We start from the raw sequence: 19580 nt of genomic DNA on the forward strand, positions 1-19580 counted from the left end.
GGTGAGCGAGCGGCTGCGTGGTGCTTAGTTGCCAACTGAGGTTAAACCACGACACACAGACTTCAAGCCTGCACCATTTGCAGACTTGAGTGGCTGACAGCAATGGTCTAACGGTCGCTTCATCAAAGAAATTGTCGGGGAAGTGAACTGAAGGTAAGAAGGGGAGGCAGGTGGTGAAGCAAGACAGAAGATGATCGTTCCCATTTCTCTGTGGGATAGGGGCCACGTGACAGAAAACAGCAACTTTTGAATGAAAAGGACCTCTTCAATAATTGAATCCAAGAAGTCATTATATGCAGGCAATACTGTCACGTAAAGTCAGGACAGCTGGGCAGAATAAACACCCAGGACACAAAAAACCGCATTCTCAGAAGTCATGTAAATGGGTAAAAGCTGTGATGGTGGGGTGTGGAGGATCGGGTCTATGAGACCATCACTTAGGATCAGAAGATTAAAACAGTAAAACAGGTGGAAAACAGCTGGGAGAAGATTGGTAAGTATCCACAACTGAATCTTTCTTGGTATCACAGAATTTTAAAGAAGGGAGACCTGAAAAATTGTCATCCTGTGGGGTTAGCTATGAGCCCTAATACCATAATGAGAACTAACACTGAGAAATACACTTTTAGCTATTAACACCATAGCTTACTATATTTCCATTTATTAATGAGCACTCTCCTCAAGGCACCTATATGCAATCTAAAAGAAACCACAAACATAGCTCTCTCATGTCTCACCACACTCCTTCTTCATAAATTCTTCACCAGCAGAACAGACTTGGAAGGGCCACAGTCATTGATTTAAAATTCTGGTTGATCGCCTAGTTTATAAGTTATTTGCCTGCCTCCTAAGAGCTGAGTTTTCTCCACGCCGACACATACAAGCCACCTTCACACACACTTGCCCTGAAAGATGTACCCTCAGACTTCATACTTAAGAGCGTACATCATTCTGTCAGGACGGAGCACCCTCAGTATGATTAATTTCTGAAAAGAGATTTTTTTTTTTTGTCCATTCCTGGGGGAGCTTTTCCTTTTCTGGACATTCTGAGTCCACCCATTTCTTCCACCTCTTGGTGGATCCTTCAATATCTTTGTCTAACCCCCTGAACACATCCATCACTGCCATAGCCTGGAAACATGCCAAAGACATACTTATAGGTGATGTACCTTCTGCGTGAAGACTGAAACGGGAAGGCAAATACTGATACTTTTGGGGCATGTAAAAAAACATAGCTTAACCAATTACAAGGGACTCAGGACTTACCTTAAAATACCAAATTACATATATGGATAATATTATTTATAAGAGTTTACTTTGGTCAGTATTGCCATACTGTTTCCTGACTGTTAAATATCAAAACTGGAAACCTTGTACGGGACATTTACTATAGTAAGGAGTGGTATGAAGATCAAAATTATATTTCTAGGGGACTGGACAAATTATAGTAAAACAGAATTTCCTCACAAAGCACAGTACGTGATGTCTAAGGAAAAATACAAAAAGCAAAGACAACTCCTCTTTGAAAGCATCACTAGTTCTACTAAAAACTATGGTGGAATGTATGACTTTATCTGAAATTGTCTAGCTGTAGCATGCCTCCAGAAATAACGTCAGAAAAGATTTAGAACGGGAAAGCAATTTTCCCAACCTACCCTAATGGCACTCCATGATTGAGTAGTTAAGAAGTCAACAGGACTCTCGTAAGTGTGTTCAACTCTGAATCAAACGAGGAACTCCAATTCAAGGAGTTCTATCTCTTTACTTCTTAGAAGAATCTTGACAGCACACAAAATTGAAAAAGGTCGTCAGGCTTGCTTCAGAGCCACTTCTGCCTTAAAGTATTCACCGCTCAAAGTATTACTGAGTAGGGAGCTCAAAGCAACAAAAATTCCTATGGCTTTTCTGAAGGCCATTTTCTAAAACTCTGATATAAGAATTTACTTCTTGTTTTAACGATATTTTAAAATACTGATTTGAAATCTATTGCAAATGGAATGATTCTTAGATATTAGTCACTAAAGGGTGTGACAAATTTTTTCAAAACCAGTCCTACACACACACAGAGCTGAACTTTCCTTTACCTGTTAAAAAAGACACCATGAAACCCAAACACAACCAGTCAAAGCTTTTTGCAGAAAATGTAACTGCTGTTCATTTATGTACTGAAAGACAAATTCACTCAAATTTTAAGGTGAGCTAATCAACAACAGCAGTTATTTTACTTTAGCCTGTGGGAACATAAACAAACATAGAACTGTAAGTCTTGCACACTGAAGTTAAGCTTACATAAACTTGGCCACAAATTATTTTTTACGAATACTACTGAAAAGGTACAGATTTCTGAATCCCATCTAATTATCTCTATGTATCCTTTCTATCTCTTGATAGAGAGAGAGAATAACAAACAGTGCATAGCTGTTTCCATCACCATTCTAGCACCTCTTCAGACTGCAAGCTGACACAAAGCTTTGGGAAAACTGCAAATCCTGGGTGGTTTTTGTTGTTGGTTTTTGGGGGGCTGTTTTACACTGAATCAGTTCTGGCACATGAGCTGAATGTATACTGAAGAAAACTCCTCAGGTTCTATGAAGGGTTTTTCTAGTTCTTTTATCACTTTAACCTCATAGAGTGGGAAAGAGAGACACCTTTGCTGTGATACTGTATATTCTCTCTCCTTTCTGATATAAATACATCTTTCTTCTTCTATTAAAAAAACTTTCCCTCTAAAAATGTATTTAATAAATCAAAAGTTTATTGTGCCCTTTACTCTGGTTTCTGTCTACTCTGTAATTGCGATAGAGCTTATTTTTCAGTTGCCATACAGATTTCCATTCTTCATGATCCATCCCAGTGCCACTGCTACAGAAAAGACAAAAGTTAAGCAACCCAGTGCTAAAAACCAAGGTGATATGAATAAATCCATCTGCACCATGATGCAGAGAAATCATCACCAGTTCTCCTTCCCCCATTTTCTCTCCTTTCTCTTCCAGACATTTCTGTCTGCTTTTAACTCCTATGTAAAAACTGTGTGGAGTGCTTCTTTTTTTTCCTATCCTCCCCCAAATCGGATTCCTCAATTTATAATTTTTTACCTTCTTCCCAAATTGTTGGTTTTTAGTTTAATTCCTGCCTCTGTTACTGATCAGCTCTGTGATACAACCTGGAGCAAGGTCTTCAGGGCAAAATCCAGTACAACGGAGCCCTGATTTTTTCCAGGGCTTACAGATAACTAAAATTAAAATGAAAAATAACAGCCTGAATGTAATATGGATATGTACTGTTTAGTGAATACATATTTTACATACCACATCAATTTCAACCCTAATTATCCACCCACAAGCAGCTAACTCATGCTATTTATCCTCAGTGTAGCTTCATAAAGTCATTGCAGAACTTTAAATGGAAAGAATCTTTGGAATTTTTGCAATTATTATTGATATTGAAGCAGCAGTCACACTGTGTGAGAAACTGCACAGCCACAGATAATGAGATAACTTTTTTGGGCAGAGGCATCACCTTCTAGTGAAGAAAGAGCAAACTCAGTAAATATCAGCCTCACTGATCTGAAAATTTTTCCTCACCTGAAAAGCTGTCTGGGCTAAGAAAATGAGCTTTATCCTTTTCAAAAAGTCCTTGGCTTGTGAAAAGAAAGGTTGAATATGTGACAGCTTCTGTCAGGTTAGAGATACGACACTGAATATCCCCTGATTTTTCAGCCTGCTTAATTGTTTTGTGGAAGACTGCATTGAAGGCCTGAAAATAAATACGATTATTTTCATTTATTTAATTTCAGAATTCTGTTTGTTTGCATTTCTACACACAAGATAATCAGTTTCTGACTGTAGGCTTCTAAGAAGAGCTGGCCTAAGTAGTCTAAAATGCAAGGCACTTCTGCCAAGAGCATTTTGAGGAAAGTTTCAGCAAACCAGGGGTGAGGCCTGCAAATGGCAATACTCTTCTGATTCCTTACTTAACTCAGCAGGCAGAACCTCTCACTTAAGCAAGCTGGTAATTTTGCAGTGAGTGATCTCCCTTCCTCGTAGCATTAGATCATTTGGTAGATTTGCCACAGTGAATTGTTTATACAGAATCCCTCAAAACTCTTTCTACCTGACCTTGTGGGATGACTTAACACAAGGAAGGTAAACTGTAAAAGCACAGTCAGAAAACACCATCAGAATGGAGACAGCCGACAAAGAGACCCGTGGGAATGTACCGTGTTACGGACCAGCAGAAGATCACATTGTGTTCTCCTTTCTCAGACACACAGCCCTGCAAATGTAAACATCTGGTACAAGTAATAACTAATATATCAGGCATCACTGCTGGAGGCAGAACTCTGTTTCTTGTGCTTTGAAACCAAATCAGCAAGCTAAATTTATACCTTCAGTGAAAACTGGTAGATGTGGTTGATGTTGCCCAGACTATTGCTAACGAAGTAAAGAATGGATGCTCTTATGGCTGTTGGTCTGTAATGCTCTCTTGTCACATTAATCTGAGCTTCATTTTCTTTGGCTTCAGCTATCTATAGGATGACAGTTATCTCATTTCTTTTTAATGCACCATGATTATCCCACACAATTACCAAAACATTCCTATCCATACAAAAAAGATATATACTCTAGAAAACTGACTTTATTTCAGACAGTAGCAAATATTTAAGGTAAGCAAGCTTTTTATCTTAGACAAACATTAGGGAATGACTGTCCTCTGCAGCAATATGCCTGTTTGCTTGTGAAAACATGGAAATTGTATATGAATACATTTGTTCACATTTCATGCTGATACTTCTTTTACGGGTATTAACTCAAGCACCTAAATCAGAAGGGGAAAAAAATGGTTATGTGACAACTACATACCACAGATATGAAACTGTGAATATGTGGGTGGACAACACTTGCCGGACAGACAGGAATTGGACTATTTCTAGCTCATAGAAATATTTCACTAAAAATAATCAATAATACACATTTTACATGTGAATTTAAGCTGTTAAAAGTAGTTTAACTGTTATTACCTTGCGCTGTATTTCTGCTGCAGTTGAGTTTGTTGATTCGAGTTTCTCTACAAGTTCACTGTTGTCTAAGAAACTGCCCTGGGCAGCTGACAGGCTGAGCAGCATGTCATCCTCCAGCTGCCTGAGCTCAGTCTTGAAACGGTTCTTCTGCTTGGCCAGGATTGACTAGCAGAGGGAATGAAAATGCTGTATTTAAACAACCGCAGCAAGAAATACTGCTTCGTAGCATTTGTAAGCTATATTTTCTATTTAATTGTATCAATTGATTTAATTTAAATTTCTGAAAAAGACAGTTTATCTTCTGTCCCTGTACACTAGAACTAAGGTTCTGGGACACTCAAAGCAAAAAGGTGAAGGTCACCACGGACCAGAACTTATCTCTCTCCTAGCCTCCTTCCTCCTCAGACGACACAAAAAGACTGGGATCTCACCAGAGGTGGCAAGTGGTAATTTACGTGGCAGCTGAGAAAACCAACAGGAGCACAGGGCTGGAGAACCCCACTTCGGCAGCAAGCAGTGTGGGAAAGCATGGTCGTAGTCTGCTCTGCTGGACCGACCTTCTGACAGTGAAAGAGCTTGACTAGTCTTATGGGGAGGTCTCCATCAGAATCTGACCCTTGCACGAAAAAACCCTAGGTGATACAGGTGTTGTAAGCATACAGGCCCACGTGGAACAATGTGCAGATGCAGAGGAAAATGGCCAGCTGGTTTCAGATCGTGTTCCCAAGCATATGGCTTTCATTCTTCAAGGGGTAATTAAACTCTCTGACCCAGTTTGCCCTTGCATGAAGCAGCAGTACCTCACAGAGGTGTAGCAAATCTTTGTGGATGAAGTTAGTAAATTACATGAGATAACTGGAAAGACACACTAGAGAAATAGGAAGTATTCTTATTATTCATTTCACACCCCTAAGTATTTTTTCTTTTTTTAGCTCATAGATCACAGTCTGCTCAAAGTCCTTTCTATAACCAGCTATAAAAGTGTTTCTCTTCAGAAGTTACTATACATTGGTATGACTGCAGCAGCCACAGAACTGCATCTTTGCAGGAATAAATTATGATTTATTAACCAAATGCCCCAGGTCCTAACAGTGCCATCATATCCTCTTATAGACTGGCATGAAATTTTATTCACACTTATTGGCTCAAGATCACTGAAGCACAAAGCACTGCAGAGGGCTTTAATCCTGCACTGTAAATCAAATGCAATGCACAGAGCAAACCAAGCAGTAGAGAGAAGTGTGGGAATAAGATCACAATAAATCGAATTTCTAGCAGAGCTTTAGGTCAAGCCCAGCCTGCTGGGAGCACGGATTTGAGCAAATCAGTAGAAGTACTTTCTACACTTTGCAGAATCTGACCCTTAAAATCTTTCTAATATGTGGGTTACTAATAATTACTGTACAGCAGATTCAAGCAGGCATATTAATGCTAGCCTTAAAATCTCAGAAGGGGCAACGGACAGATCAAAAGATAGTCTTTACCTTATGTTTTTCTAAGTCTGGCCTTTCAGCACTAACAACCTCAGCCAACAGCTGGTCTTCCAGCCCGTCCCTGGTGACAGTGAAATTAATGAGGGTGGTCTGAGCCTGCAGTTCTGGCTTGTAGTGAGGGTTAGCCAGTTTAGTGTGAAGGATGAGACAGAAATTCTTGTTGAATTCACATTCCTTGTCTTCAATCTTGATATATCTGGGAAGGAATAAAATGCACAAGAATGGGGACCTCACTCAATTAAAAACCCGTAACTATCTTAGATTGCAAAAGATGGGTACTGCATGATCTTGGCAGCATAAGAAATGGATACAAACCAAACTTTAGGTGCTTGCAGCTTAAGAAACAAAATGAGGATGATTGAACACACCAAAATTATATGAAGAATACACAGAGCATTTCTTAATTGGCATAGTTTCATACAGCAGACTCGAGTAGATTATTCACTGCTGTACTGAAGAGTCTGTGGCTTAGAGGTAAACGTCTATCTTCATTACTTACCACAAACTTAGGAAAGTTTTCAAACAATGCTTAATGAGATAGCTGTTAGTTCTTACAATAATTTTCTTACACATAGCTCACTTTTCCACTTTTTGAAATAGCTTAGCGGTAAATCCTAAAAAACTAAGCAGATGCATATATTTATAACAAACTGATAGTGATCAGAGGAGAGAGAAGGGCTGGTGACTGAAATAACAAAAATCATTTTTTAAGGCAACCTACTAAATGTTTTGTTCCAAATCAATTATTTGCTGGGTGAAAGAATGAGTTATACTAGGTTCACCTTTTATTCACTGAGTAAGATCCCGTACTGAAAAGATGCCATTTCCTGACCCCTTGTCTTCAACAAGAGGTGCCAGCCTGTCCCATACAGCAACACTACTACTGCTGAAGTACCATTTTAGAGCCCAGCAGCAAGGCAACATGAAGTTCACCTTCCTACTTCCATGGCACAGCACCAAAAAAAGTGGAAAGACCGCTTATAGATTACCGTATGTGCTGTGCATCTGGTCTGGTGTGAGGAGGTGCCACAACTTTGTGTCATTTACTTGCACAGTGAGCAGTATGCTGATTGTCAGCCATCACCTGCCACACCGAAGCACAAGTACAATATCTTCTGTACGGCAATAGCTTTGAATGTTCTCTGCCAAGAAAGGAGATCCAAACATTAGTAACAAAATTCTGTTTAAAAAAATTCAGTAGAACGTTTACACAATGGAACACAGGTAGACACAAACCCTCTTCACAAAGTTAAAATTGACATTTGTTAAGTTAAATCAATCTTCAAAGTGATTGCAATAGTATAGATACTAAACACATAAAATGCAATTAATTAAAGTTACATCAGAACATGAATAAAACAAGTCTTTTCTGTACAAATTTTAACATTGCTTTCTTTCTAGGGTATTGTAGTGCACTGCCAGAGTCACAGACACATATTTCAGCTCTTAATATCCTTGCCTGCTTCTGACATGCCCTTAGCCGGAAAACATAGGCTAAAAGAAATGGTGTGCTGAAAGCACTTCTGCATTTCACCAAGGATCAGGAAGAAAAGACAGTCACTTATGATACACTGCAAGTGAATTCCTAAAAATAACCTAGTATGTCTAGTGCTAGGAAACCCATGACTCTACAAAACTCAACATCAGACGTGTATGTTGCATACTACTGCCATGCAAACTACTGGAGATGAGTTTTCCTGGTTTTTATGCTTGTATGCTAGTGAAATAATTTAGCCATACAATCACGTCCTTCAGAAAATACAACCTTTCCCAGGTGAACAAGAATTCACCTTCCAGTTCTGCCACATGGATTTCAATTCTGATACTGTGGTCTCTCCACAACCTTCAAAACTGGCTACAGCTGGAGGGAACAAAACAGTAGAGCTTGACACAGAGAGTAATTTTGTTCCACTTTCAATACACACACAGAGGCAAAAGATAGAAGCAGAGATCTGACAAAAGACAACTTTTTCAGTTTGCTTTGTCAGTGGAAAAAACTTTGCTAAAGGAGTCACACTATATTTCAGACCTACGTGGCGATATAATAAGCTCCAGAGTTCTGAATTCAAGCACTTAGTTTATGGGTTCTCAATTCACAGGAGCAATAAATTACTAATTTCTGTGATTATCATCTGTGAAAGGCAAAAACTACATAACGACTCAGTGGGTTTTATTACTGCAGCTATTCTAGGTTTTCTGTTAATTACAGATCTGGGAAAAAAAAATGTTTTGTTATCGCTCTCACACAGTTCAAGGAGTATAAGCAACAATGATAAACATAGAGGTGGGGAAACCCAGTAGAATTGCTTCATTTTTTTCAATGAAATGTATCTGTCTAGAGGTTAATTCTGGATTCTGAAGAAACAGCAGATATAGGCACTATTTATGGAAGTCCATGATAGAAGGCATAGCAAAAAAATGATCACCAAAGAAATTACTAAAGACAAGTTCTACTTTTGGTAAATTTTTCTTCATAATCTCCTGTTCCACCAGCAGAGGCAGATAGAACGGACTGAACTAATGCACCGTTCTACCCCGGAATAGACAGAGCATCTTTCATGTGAGCTCCAGCTCCCTGTTATTTAGGAACATACAAAGTAAATTAAAAAGAGATTGTTCTCCACTAGCTCTTAAAAAGAGATTGTTCTCCACTAGCTCTTAAAAAGAGATTGTTCTCCACTAGTGCTTTCCTGTTGACATTCTCATAGATCTTGAAATAAAGTTGATTAAGGGATTCAAAAGAGGTTCGCAAAGCACTTTTAAAATCCTGTATAAACTTTGAAGAATAACTGAGTTTTAACAAAGGCAAATATAAAAATAAATACGTCCCAGAAGATAAGAGGAGTGCTAAACTCTCAGCTATTAAAAGTCTAGGAATAGTGCAACATCTGGTCTGATCTGTGAAAATCTGAGTTATTGGCACAAAGAACTGCTTCTCACTTGTGTATGTGCTGCCTAAGGAAACAATGCCTAGGACTTTCAAAGACAGGATCTGAAAGATGAAAAAATCTTGAATATAGGAACATGACTTCATATCATGAAATGGCTCAAGAGTTTATGCAAAAACTTTTCTTAGCAGATACTTCCATGCAACTCAAAATTAAAGAGTACCTTTCAGGGCAGACATTCTCCAAAACATGCCATGACTCTAAATGGCAGAAAGTAGGATAGTTTCCTGTAGCTAAATGTTTTGGATCAGCTCAGCAAGAATGAAAAGAAGTGATAAATTCTTGGACAGGAAAGGAAAGGGAAACAATATATTTCAGTGTGAAGAAAGAGGGATAAACACATTTTACGAAGGAGCCTTCTTTCAGTTCCTGCTGCTTAAAATTAAAAGCTTCTCGAACCGACTTGCAAACTTCAACAAGTAATGTAGAGAATGAAGTTGAATAAATCAGGTGAAAACAAGCACAGAATGGAGCTGTTACTAGGCAATCTCAGTAGGCAAACTGTGCAAGTTGCTCAGACTAGTTCAGTGGGAAGGGCACTGCCTTAAAGTTGCACAGCTGGCAAGACGTTCAAGGCAAGCAAAGCTTCTCCCTGTGGAGAAACTGAGTGAATTGTCTTGCTGTTTCATGAATAATAGTCATGCCTCATAAGAATGGAAACTTGTTCATACAAGCTACATTTGCACATAAATCAAATTTCAAGACATCTTAAAGAATCTTGTAATAACCTAATCTTGCAACTGAGGAGACATGACTACCACTTTGTGAACGTGCAAAGGATTTGAGCAGGTGTGACAAGTTATGTGAATGTAAATAGGGGCCTTATGAACAATGAATTTATTCCTCTATCTTCTCTCCTATGAGTCAAAATGACATTGATCTATTATAGTTAATGCTCATATCCAGTGATCTCCAAAACAGTGGTGCTGGGGAGACAGGATAGGAAACACACAGATAAAACTCAAATATTAAAACCTATCCATACCAAACCTATTCAGTAGCATCACTCCTCTTATAGCAGGCGAGGGCCAAAACCCAAAACCGTACAGAATTGGTACCTGTTTACTTTTATGCCTTGCTTTATCTGCTCCAGAAAATCTAGGTACGTGCATTTGAAATAATTTTTGCATATATTGCTAAGAAGTTGCACCCAAATTTTACTTACTTTTCTTCCTGTGCCTTTCATGCTTACATAAAGCTATGTACTACAACTGATATTTTTTGGAAATTATTTTATTCTCTTTTGTCTCTTCTCCCTCTTCTTAAAGCAATCCTAAAATATTTTAATAAAAATCTTAGCATTTTAAAGCCATTTTGAACATAAGGTCACAGTCTAAAGTGTATTAAGACCCACTGAGCAGGTTTGCAGCTCCAAAATTAAAATTTAAAAAAAAATCCAAACTTGAACACCTAAAACTTGTTAGGTTTCTAAATATATACCGAGGCACTTAAGCAAGAAGTCTGATTTTCAGAGATAACAAGTACCTGTAGTTCACCCTGCAATCACCCACATTTTGAGGAAAATTAAAATTTATACATATATTTGAAGTTCTCTGAAGCTGAGAATTTGTTTTGCAGGCTTCATTCAGAAACAATACCAGAAGTTGGCATTACAGAATATCCAAGAGTACAACACAAGAACAATCTTGGTAAACAGGGATGGGGAGATATACTTTTATGAAGCTACTTCACAGATCAGCAAGTTCTCTAATATGCAGGCTAGTAAATCTGCTTTGGAAGGAGTACAAGTTGATAAATCTCCCTTGCTATGCTTTCTGTCGATTGATATGATAAGATATATTTTACTTAAAATTAGGATTGTCTGAAGCTCAGTGGATTTAATTATTTGTAATTATCCAGTTGTTGTCAGTATGTGGCCATTTTATGACAGTGGTATCTACTGTGTGGGTCAGGTTCAACTGTATATCTTTTCAAACACAGAATTAATGTACTATTGATGAAACCATTACTAGAACCAAATTAAAGTCTGGGCTGATGTATTGGTCCACAGGGTGCTGTCAGACATGAAAGGAGTAATTAGTATTCATTACTTCATACTCTGCAACATTCCAATTATTAATGAACTTCAACTGCTGGACTACACCATATCTATCACAAATACCTTTCTAGTCTTTCTTTATTAGAAAAAAAAAATTCAAAGTGCCTGACACAACTACTAAAATAAACAAATAACAGAAATTAATCTAGAACGAGGAAAATTCTGCTTATTTGGTAATAAAGTGTTATATATATTATCAATGCCCCACAAAAGAGACCTGCCGCATCTTCAGTGAGCCACAGAATGCTAGGTTGTGTAATGCTGCTAAAATATTCACCAGAAGAACCTATATTGGAATAGCTTCATATATTTGTGTTTGTGTCTGTGTGCATGTGTAGAGCTCTGCTGTGCTACCTGGAAGCCTTTGCTAAGTAAGTGCAAAACTGTATCGCTATGACCCTTGTCCTTTTCAATCCAACTTCCTTCTACTGTTTTACATCCCTCTGTCTCATGCCTTAAGACTTGTTAGATGGTGCAATTTCTGATCTCTCTTTCAGACCAGTATAATTCTAATTTTCAGCAGACTTTCTTCACTATAGATTCTAAAAAGCAAGCTATATGATCTTACTCTGAAGTACTTCAAATACCATTATAGAAAAATGCAACAAAAAGGAATAATTTCAAGATCTCATAGTGCAGGGCAAGAGTGCATCTTCCAGGAGCTTCATGCATGCAAGGAGATTTGAGCTGTTGTGTATTGCTTAGCTTTACTGTGCAGGCACCCATGCCTGAAATATGGGGGAAGGGAGAAAAAGCTTGGGTAATCTGTCCAAAACTAGATACCATTTTTATTTAAGCTATCTTGCATATTTTCTCTTTTAACAATCTGAAACTGTGCCAAGTACTCCAAATACTGAGTAACATTTGAGACCCATCCAGAAATGCTTCGGGGTATCTCTGACTTTTATCAGAATGAACATCATATTCTTCAACAAGAAAAATCTAGCTTGTTGATGTGTTGTTTGAAAACAGGAACAGAAGAGAGGAACACTTTCAGGCTTAAAAATAAATTCACATTTGAGCAGAGGCAATAACATGGCAATTGAGTTCATCAGATGAAACATTTAATGAGGTTTACCAAGTTTACTCTCATGCAACCACAAACCAACGTTATTCTTTAGGTAACAGCTGCCTTGAAGACTCAACAATCATGTTGGAAGTTTTCATGAAAAGTGATGGAAGACATTACAGACTGAAATTCTCTCCCAGCAAGGACTTGAGTACAAGCTCCTTTACTTCTCCTATTATCATCCTGAAAATGTGTATCTAAAGGTATCTTAACTAGATCTTAGGAAATATTTTTGATGATATTTTCTAAATTTTACAACAATTTTTCAAAATCTAGGGAAAAAGGGGGCATGGGAATGAAAAATGAGATTCACAGACATCCCCCACAAAAGGTCAGAACATGAGGTTTCCCTCCCTTGTACCATCCACCACTCCTGCCACAGCAGTGTGAGAAGAGGGAAGACACATTAACTCGGTCTTGTGTTACTGGATTCGAATCTGAATCTCCCACTTAATACCCAGCTACAGACCTCTGGGGTGGAGCTCACACGGCTCTCAGAGCTGTAGTTCTTCCATTGGGAGCGAGAGGTCAGAACAGTCCCTGTACTCGGGTATTTGGAGCACTTGCATGAGAAGTGGTGTTAGCAGACTAGGTTTCCAACTAAAACTGAAGAGAGAGCAACACCACCGCTACGTCTGGCTCGATGGATTTGTGAACACTATCCACTGGTTTGATGCACAGGACGTTGGCAGCAATACCGATGTAAAGAGTCCCCATCTCTGGCTTGCTCATCTCTGCCCTGTGTTGTAGCATATCAGTTTTTCCTCATTACCCTTCCTCCTCTCCTCTCCTCTCCTCTCCTCTCCTCTCCTCTCCTCGAGCCTTCGTTCAAATCTGAGTCCGTGGACCTGATCTCTGCCCTGTGTTGTAGCATATCAGTTTTTCCTCATTACCCCCCCTCCTCTCCTCTCCTCTCCTCTCCTCTCCTCGAGCCAGTTCATTGATTTGTTTCAGGGGGTGGCCCAACAAACAGTTATGGCAACACACTGCAAAGTGGAGGCATGGTTTTCTTACGCTGATATTGCAGCTGGAAATCCCTATATTGTTAAATCCAAGTCTAGCCTGTCGTTTCCAATGCTTTCCCTTTTGCTACACATGCCTAACATGGAAATTAAATATTTTCTTTTCTTTTGAGCCAAATTATAATATATGCTCCTCCTTGTTTTGTGCCTTTTTTGAAGTAAAAGAAGTAAAGATTTTCACTTTGGATTGAGAAACTTGCACGCATATTGTATTTTGAGTCCAATTTGTGAATTGAGAAGAGAATTTTGTTATCTGATCAGATGCAGATACTAACATTTTAATATCCACTCATCACCAGTTTTTAGCCACTGCATTTTAAAAAGAAAGAAATAACTTAATGAAGAGTTATGAAGTAGTAAGCAAAATGTGGCAATCAAAGCAATATAGATCCAGTTGTCATGGAAAAATTCTGATTACTGAAGTATACTTACTTTCCCTTTTTAACTGCGTGTCTTCCAAGCAGGGGATCAAGTATGGGATCAATAGATTCACCCACGTTTTCAATTTGTACAATCTCTCCGCAAGCCAAAGCTCTTTCAATGGTCTTCAGAAAACCTAACATGAAAAATAAAAACACAAACCCTCAAATATTAGATAAATGCTGCTCATCGAAGATTTCTTTCCTTAATAGAATTGGAGAAGTTTTTCTAAAAGATCATGGCTAAACCACGCAAAACCGTTCACAAAGAATTTCCCAGTGGTTAAGAGCTCGACAGTTTTGAGTTCAACATCTTTACACCTATGCTTTTGCTAGTCCTCATACTAAACAAAAAATATATTGCTGGGGCTTTTCTTATAAGCAAATATGAGGATATAGCCCCACATTGAAGACACTGGAATTGACATAGAGAAGTTGGGGGGGCACATGTATCTTCTAGCTTTTGTTACTTTTTTAATTCTATGGTTTTGTGTTATAGCTTTTGGTATATACTCTATACACTATAAATGCTACACTACTCTTCTACACTATAAATGCTTTCTTGAAGGCATTGCATCTGAATGACTTGGAAGTACTGTTTTAACAGGCACTGAGAAGAGAGTAGATAATTGTGGAAAGATAAGTAAGGAGACAATATAGCTTCATGCAGAAGGGTACTGCAGGGTACGAATGAAAATCACAATTATTTGTGAGGGTTGGAAAAAGAATTAAAAAAAATTCAGGGCAAGTGAGGGAAAAGAGTTTGTTCAGAGGAGCAGACCAGATAAACGATTAACAATTCATTTAAAAATGAGGCATTACTGTGACCATTTACTGCGCTGTGTAATTGTGTGTTGTATCTGGAATTCAGTAAAATAAACTCAGCCCTTTGAAATGGAGCAGTTAAATCTTACCTAGTTGTCTCCCTAAATCAAAGTAATCATGAGAAAAAATATGAGTAGATCAATTACATGCAAGTGCTATCAACTTACATATAATTCAGTAATAGTAACGACAATTAAAAACATGTTTCTCAGCAAAAGACTTGATAACCGGCTTTTGCCTTGAATGCCATACACTAGCTTGAATCTTTCCCTCTGTAAGGTGCACGTGCTGTGTTCTGCTGACTAAACTGTACAGTATAAGCAACGTCATATCATCAGGATTTGCACCTTACCTATTGAAAAAGTGATTTGCCCCTCACAAGAAGGGCACCTCAACTTCCACTTCATTTCCTCCTCAACACTTGAATATAGCGTAAAAAAGGTCCTCTTTCAAGCACTATTTTAAATGGAAAATGATGCTATGGATAAATAAGCAGTAGTGATGTAATATTTCAAGTCTTCAAGTAAGTGCATTCCAACAAACACCAATTCCTTACAAAAATTAGGGGAACTTCAGGGCAGTAAACATGAAAGCCAATTCTTCAGCATGCACATACCCTTTCTGTCCTAGATGTATGACTTTAAGGTCAGCTCCATATTTATTCTTTATCCATTTAATTCCCTGTTGCTGGGGTTTTATCATCAGAAGCCAGCGCTCGCAGTTTGTTAGAATAGTGGCATTTTCTGTTGACATCCTATCACCAGGCAGTCCCTCGTTACTCCATGCTGCCATCGTAGCATCATCCGTCAACGTGGCAATCGGGTCCAGGCCCTCCGCCACAGGAGTAGGAACCTTTGAATCAGAGTGGAATATAATCATCCAGCAAGGTTACCAAGCAGCAAGACATGACTCAGTGCAACGCACAAGATAACTGGGGTGATATAAATTAAGGCTTTCTAGGCAGAAAAGTAAGGAGGATCCCTGTGGAGTCTCAGATGCAAAAGTCTATACTAGGAAATGGGACGAGAAGCAGCTTATTATATAACAGATTTAAAAAAAAATGTTTTCATTTAAGACATTTACTTCATAAAATATAGTTTGATAGAGTTAAATAAACACCATATATTATAAATTTTATTGTATACAGATTCTGATATTGCAAATTCAATGCTCACGTATGCTCTTGAGCATGTATTTCTGGACCATAAATCAGTATTTATCTACACAAAAATTACAAAAACAAGATTCCCATGGTATCTTATTAATATAGTTCAGCTATATATTAACAAGGTCAAGAGCCAGAGAATGGGACCATCTCCAGGGGCAGAGGCAGCCGTGGAGCTCCGTGCGTGGCACCAGCTGCGGCAATGTGCTTGTGTGAGTGCCCGTTCACTAAGAAGGAAGCTGCCATCTCCACGTACACTAGAGCAGCCGTTGGCCAGCCACGCTTGCTGGATACTACCTTGTCGCAGGCATTTACAAGGAGATGAAAACAAAAAGAAATGGAACATCTGAAATCAGTGCTTACCGAACGGGTATGGGTGGGAAGAGAAATGCCTAACGCAACACAACAGAGTAAGAGAGAGTGAATAACTAAGTTATTTGGGGGAAAAAAAAAAAAAAAGGCAGCTGGTGGAAGCATAAAAGAAGATATATACCAGATGCCTGGAATTAAATTTTTCCTTACTGAAGCAAAGGGCAAACCCCCACCGATTCCTTCATGATGTTATCCCAGGCCTCCTTATTTGTGATTTCTGGATTGAATTCTAAACCCATAAATTAAAGGAAAGCACAGCATCATCAGTATTTAGACCGCACTGTCTTCTACACCATTCAGAAGTGTTTTAAAAACGCTTCCATCAAAATTTTCCTCCTCCCTAGACATGTATAGTCCTTAGTACTGGCTTGCAGACTGGACATTCTTTTAAAAGTGCACACTGAAATAAAAAAGCACGTAAATCTGGTGGTTATTTATAAAGAAAACCATTACATATATTTAAGTTGAGCCAAATTTGCACAATTATTAGGATTAATAAGAATGGCACCATATGTCTAGTGCAGTTTCTGCAGCACGTCATAGTTACCATATTATTACAAAATACATACCACCTGAAAATTGTCTAACCCCCAATTCTAACCACAGAGCCCAAAATAAACCTAACTTTTGAGGAACTTGCTGAAAATACAAGCACAAAAAGACCAACAGGCATACGCTCCCCTCTGCAAGCATGCAACGTATTTATCTCCTGTGTGTAACACATTCATCTAAATACACCAGAAGACTGAAAATATGATTTGTTTTATCTCTGGACTGTAAGGCAAGCAATACAGTCATTTCCATGAGCTGAAATACTTCCTTGTGGAAAACACTAGCGTTGGGGTATTATCAGGGTTTCTAATACAAATTTTCACACAATGCAAGAAAAATATTTTAATATATAGATACATCTATTATCCCCGTATCTGCACAAAACTGATACTTCATGGCATAGAACTACTTATGGTTCCTTCTAAAGAGGACTATTAATAAACATCTATTTTTAACATCACTTCCCAAATGCATTTCTCTCCTCTTTTCTACTCTTCCCCACTTGCAGGAAAGCAATCAAAACTGAAATGAGGTACTTTATCTCACTGCTGTTCAGTGAAAGCATCTTAAAAAGTAAAAAATTACAATATGGATTATTTTTATTTATAAAAATGTTCAATCCATTTCAGAGGATTCTTAAAAGAGTTAAGAATGACACTTATTTCCAGGGTCCCACTATTTAAAACAAATATACAGGGGTAATTTTTTCTACCTGTCAGCATTAGGCTGCAAGGTAGAAGGAGGTTTTTGAGAAAGAACTTCATCTGCAGACAAATTTTTGGTGGAAAAGGACAGGGATATGTTTCAGGCAAAACAAAGCTCCACACAAATCAATGACTCTTAAATTCTCACACAAAGCAAATGTCTACAGAAAGATGCCCCCGCAGTTCTGAGTGCTGACCATGGAAAGTCTGGATTTGGCTTTAACTGTATTTCCAGAGTGTCATCAGGCAACTCAGCTCGCCCGCTGTGCCTTAGCTTTGTGATTTAAAATGGGGTAAGAATTCCACATGTCACATATTTCAGAGAATAAACTACATTAATTGTGATACAATGCTGTGATTTGTGGCACAAGAGAAATAGGAAACAAGTAGGAAGAGGTGAAGAGCATTTGCAGCAGTAAGGAAGAAAGGAATGGTCCAAAGCTTCACCAGGAAGGATGGAGAAAGCTTTGCAGAGACAACTCCAAGCATTAGAGCCTCCATGCATTTATTAAGTACTGTCATGGTTTCCGCCTTGTACAGAGAAATGGGGATTATCATAACTATGTGCTCTTCCTGGAGCTGAAAAGCTAAGCAGAATAGCTCTCTATACAGCTCTATCACTATTTATAGCTTTTGTTGTTACACAGGTGTCACAAAAGACAGAATTTGGCATTGAGAATTGGAAAGGGAAGGGATTTTCTTTTGCCAGAGAACTTAATCTCTCTCTCCCATTCCCCTCAAAATGTACCTGTAATCTGAGGAAAGTGTGCGTGTGTGTGTGTATACACATATACACACACATATATATACTGGAAAAATACCTGCAAAGAGTATTTTATAGCCACTTTTAAATACAAATCTGCACTTCAAATTTTGAAAGACAGCAACTTTAACAAACCAGACTCTTCACTGGAGACTCCCATTTTGTACAGCAAATTTTACCTTTTGTGACTTTAGAAAAGGAATCCAGAAATGTTCCATCAGTCCCTAGCGATACTGTTTTGTGAAGGGTCCAAAGTAAGACACAAATGCTGCTGTTAATATGATGTCACCGCACAAATTTTTCTTTTGTGCTTTGATGTTTTCAACAGACTGGCTCCAATGCCACGTTTTCAGACTCCAAAACAAAATTAGAAAATGTCGCCTCCCGAACAGCTTGGAAGTGACAGAACGTTTAATCTCCACATTAAAAACCAGAAGCATGCAGAAGCACAACAGGAAAGATACTCTGCCAGCAAGAGATATGCTTCCTACGACTGCAAGACTGGAAACAATCCGCGATTTCTGGTGGTGATTTGAAGCCTTTGAATCTGAAAAAATATGATGGAGCTCTTCATCAAGTATTCTATGTCCTTCCCTTTTCTGATTTTTTTTCAGTAACGGTGCTTTTGCCTGGACCAGATACAGTATGGCAGAGACACGGCAATACTGGCAGCATCTGGCATACTACTGCCAGGTACAGTACGGCAGCAGTGCCTAGTGCAAAGTGCAATCATTTCCAGAAAGATTCAGAAAAGGCAAGGAAACAAGAATATTAGAAGAAAAAGAAATATGAAGAAATGAGAAAAAGCTGTTTCAACCTCAACAAAGGTGTGACTTCTACTTTTTTCTCACGCTTTTTTGCAAGGGAAGGGGCAAGGCAGAAGAGTGGGAGGTTTTTTTTTCCTCTTATTTGTCTGGCTTGTTTTACCTACTAGCTGCAGAAGTTTTACTGAGTTAAGAGCTGTAATGATTTGGAATTTCAACAGGAGGAAAGATGAGGGCGCAGGTTGCCCAGAGAGGTTGTGGAATTTCCATCCTGGGAGATATTCAAAACCTGACTGGATGTGGTCCTGGGCTATCTGGTCTAACCAACCCAGTTTGAGCAGGGGGGGTGGACTAGATGATCTCAGAAGGTTCCTTCCAGCCTCAATGATTCTGTCAAAGTTTAAC

At 38.5% G+C, this 19580-nt stretch overlaps 1 protein-coding gene across 1 annotated transcript in view; it reads right to left on the minus strand.

Moving 5' to 3' along the window:
• The window catches only part of DNAH11 (dynein, axonemal, heavy chain 11), a 166996-nt gene that overhangs the window by 19667 nt on the left and 127749 nt on the right, over positions 1-19580 (minus strand). The window contains 11 exon segments of the mRNA XM_009325768.1: positions 934-1007; positions 1009-1131; positions 1656-1778; positions 3585-3617; positions 3619-3756; positions 4388-4528; positions 5021-5185; positions 6505-6709; positions 14044-14156; positions 15462-15707; positions 18591-18756. Of these exon segments, the coding sequence (XP_009324043.1) occupies positions 934-1007; positions 1009-1131; positions 1656-1778; positions 3585-3617; positions 3619-3756; positions 4388-4528; positions 5021-5185; positions 6505-6709; positions 14044-14156; positions 15462-15707; positions 18591-18756 (1527 nt within the window).

This window comes from Pygoscelis adeliae, unplaced genomic scaffold (assembly GCF_000699105.1).
Source record: "Pygoscelis adeliae isolate BGI_AS28 unplaced genomic scaffold, ASM69910v1 Scaffold226, whole genome shotgun sequence".
NCBI classification, from domain to species: Eukaryota; Metazoa; Chordata; class Aves; order Sphenisciformes; family Spheniscidae; genus Pygoscelis; species Pygoscelis adeliae.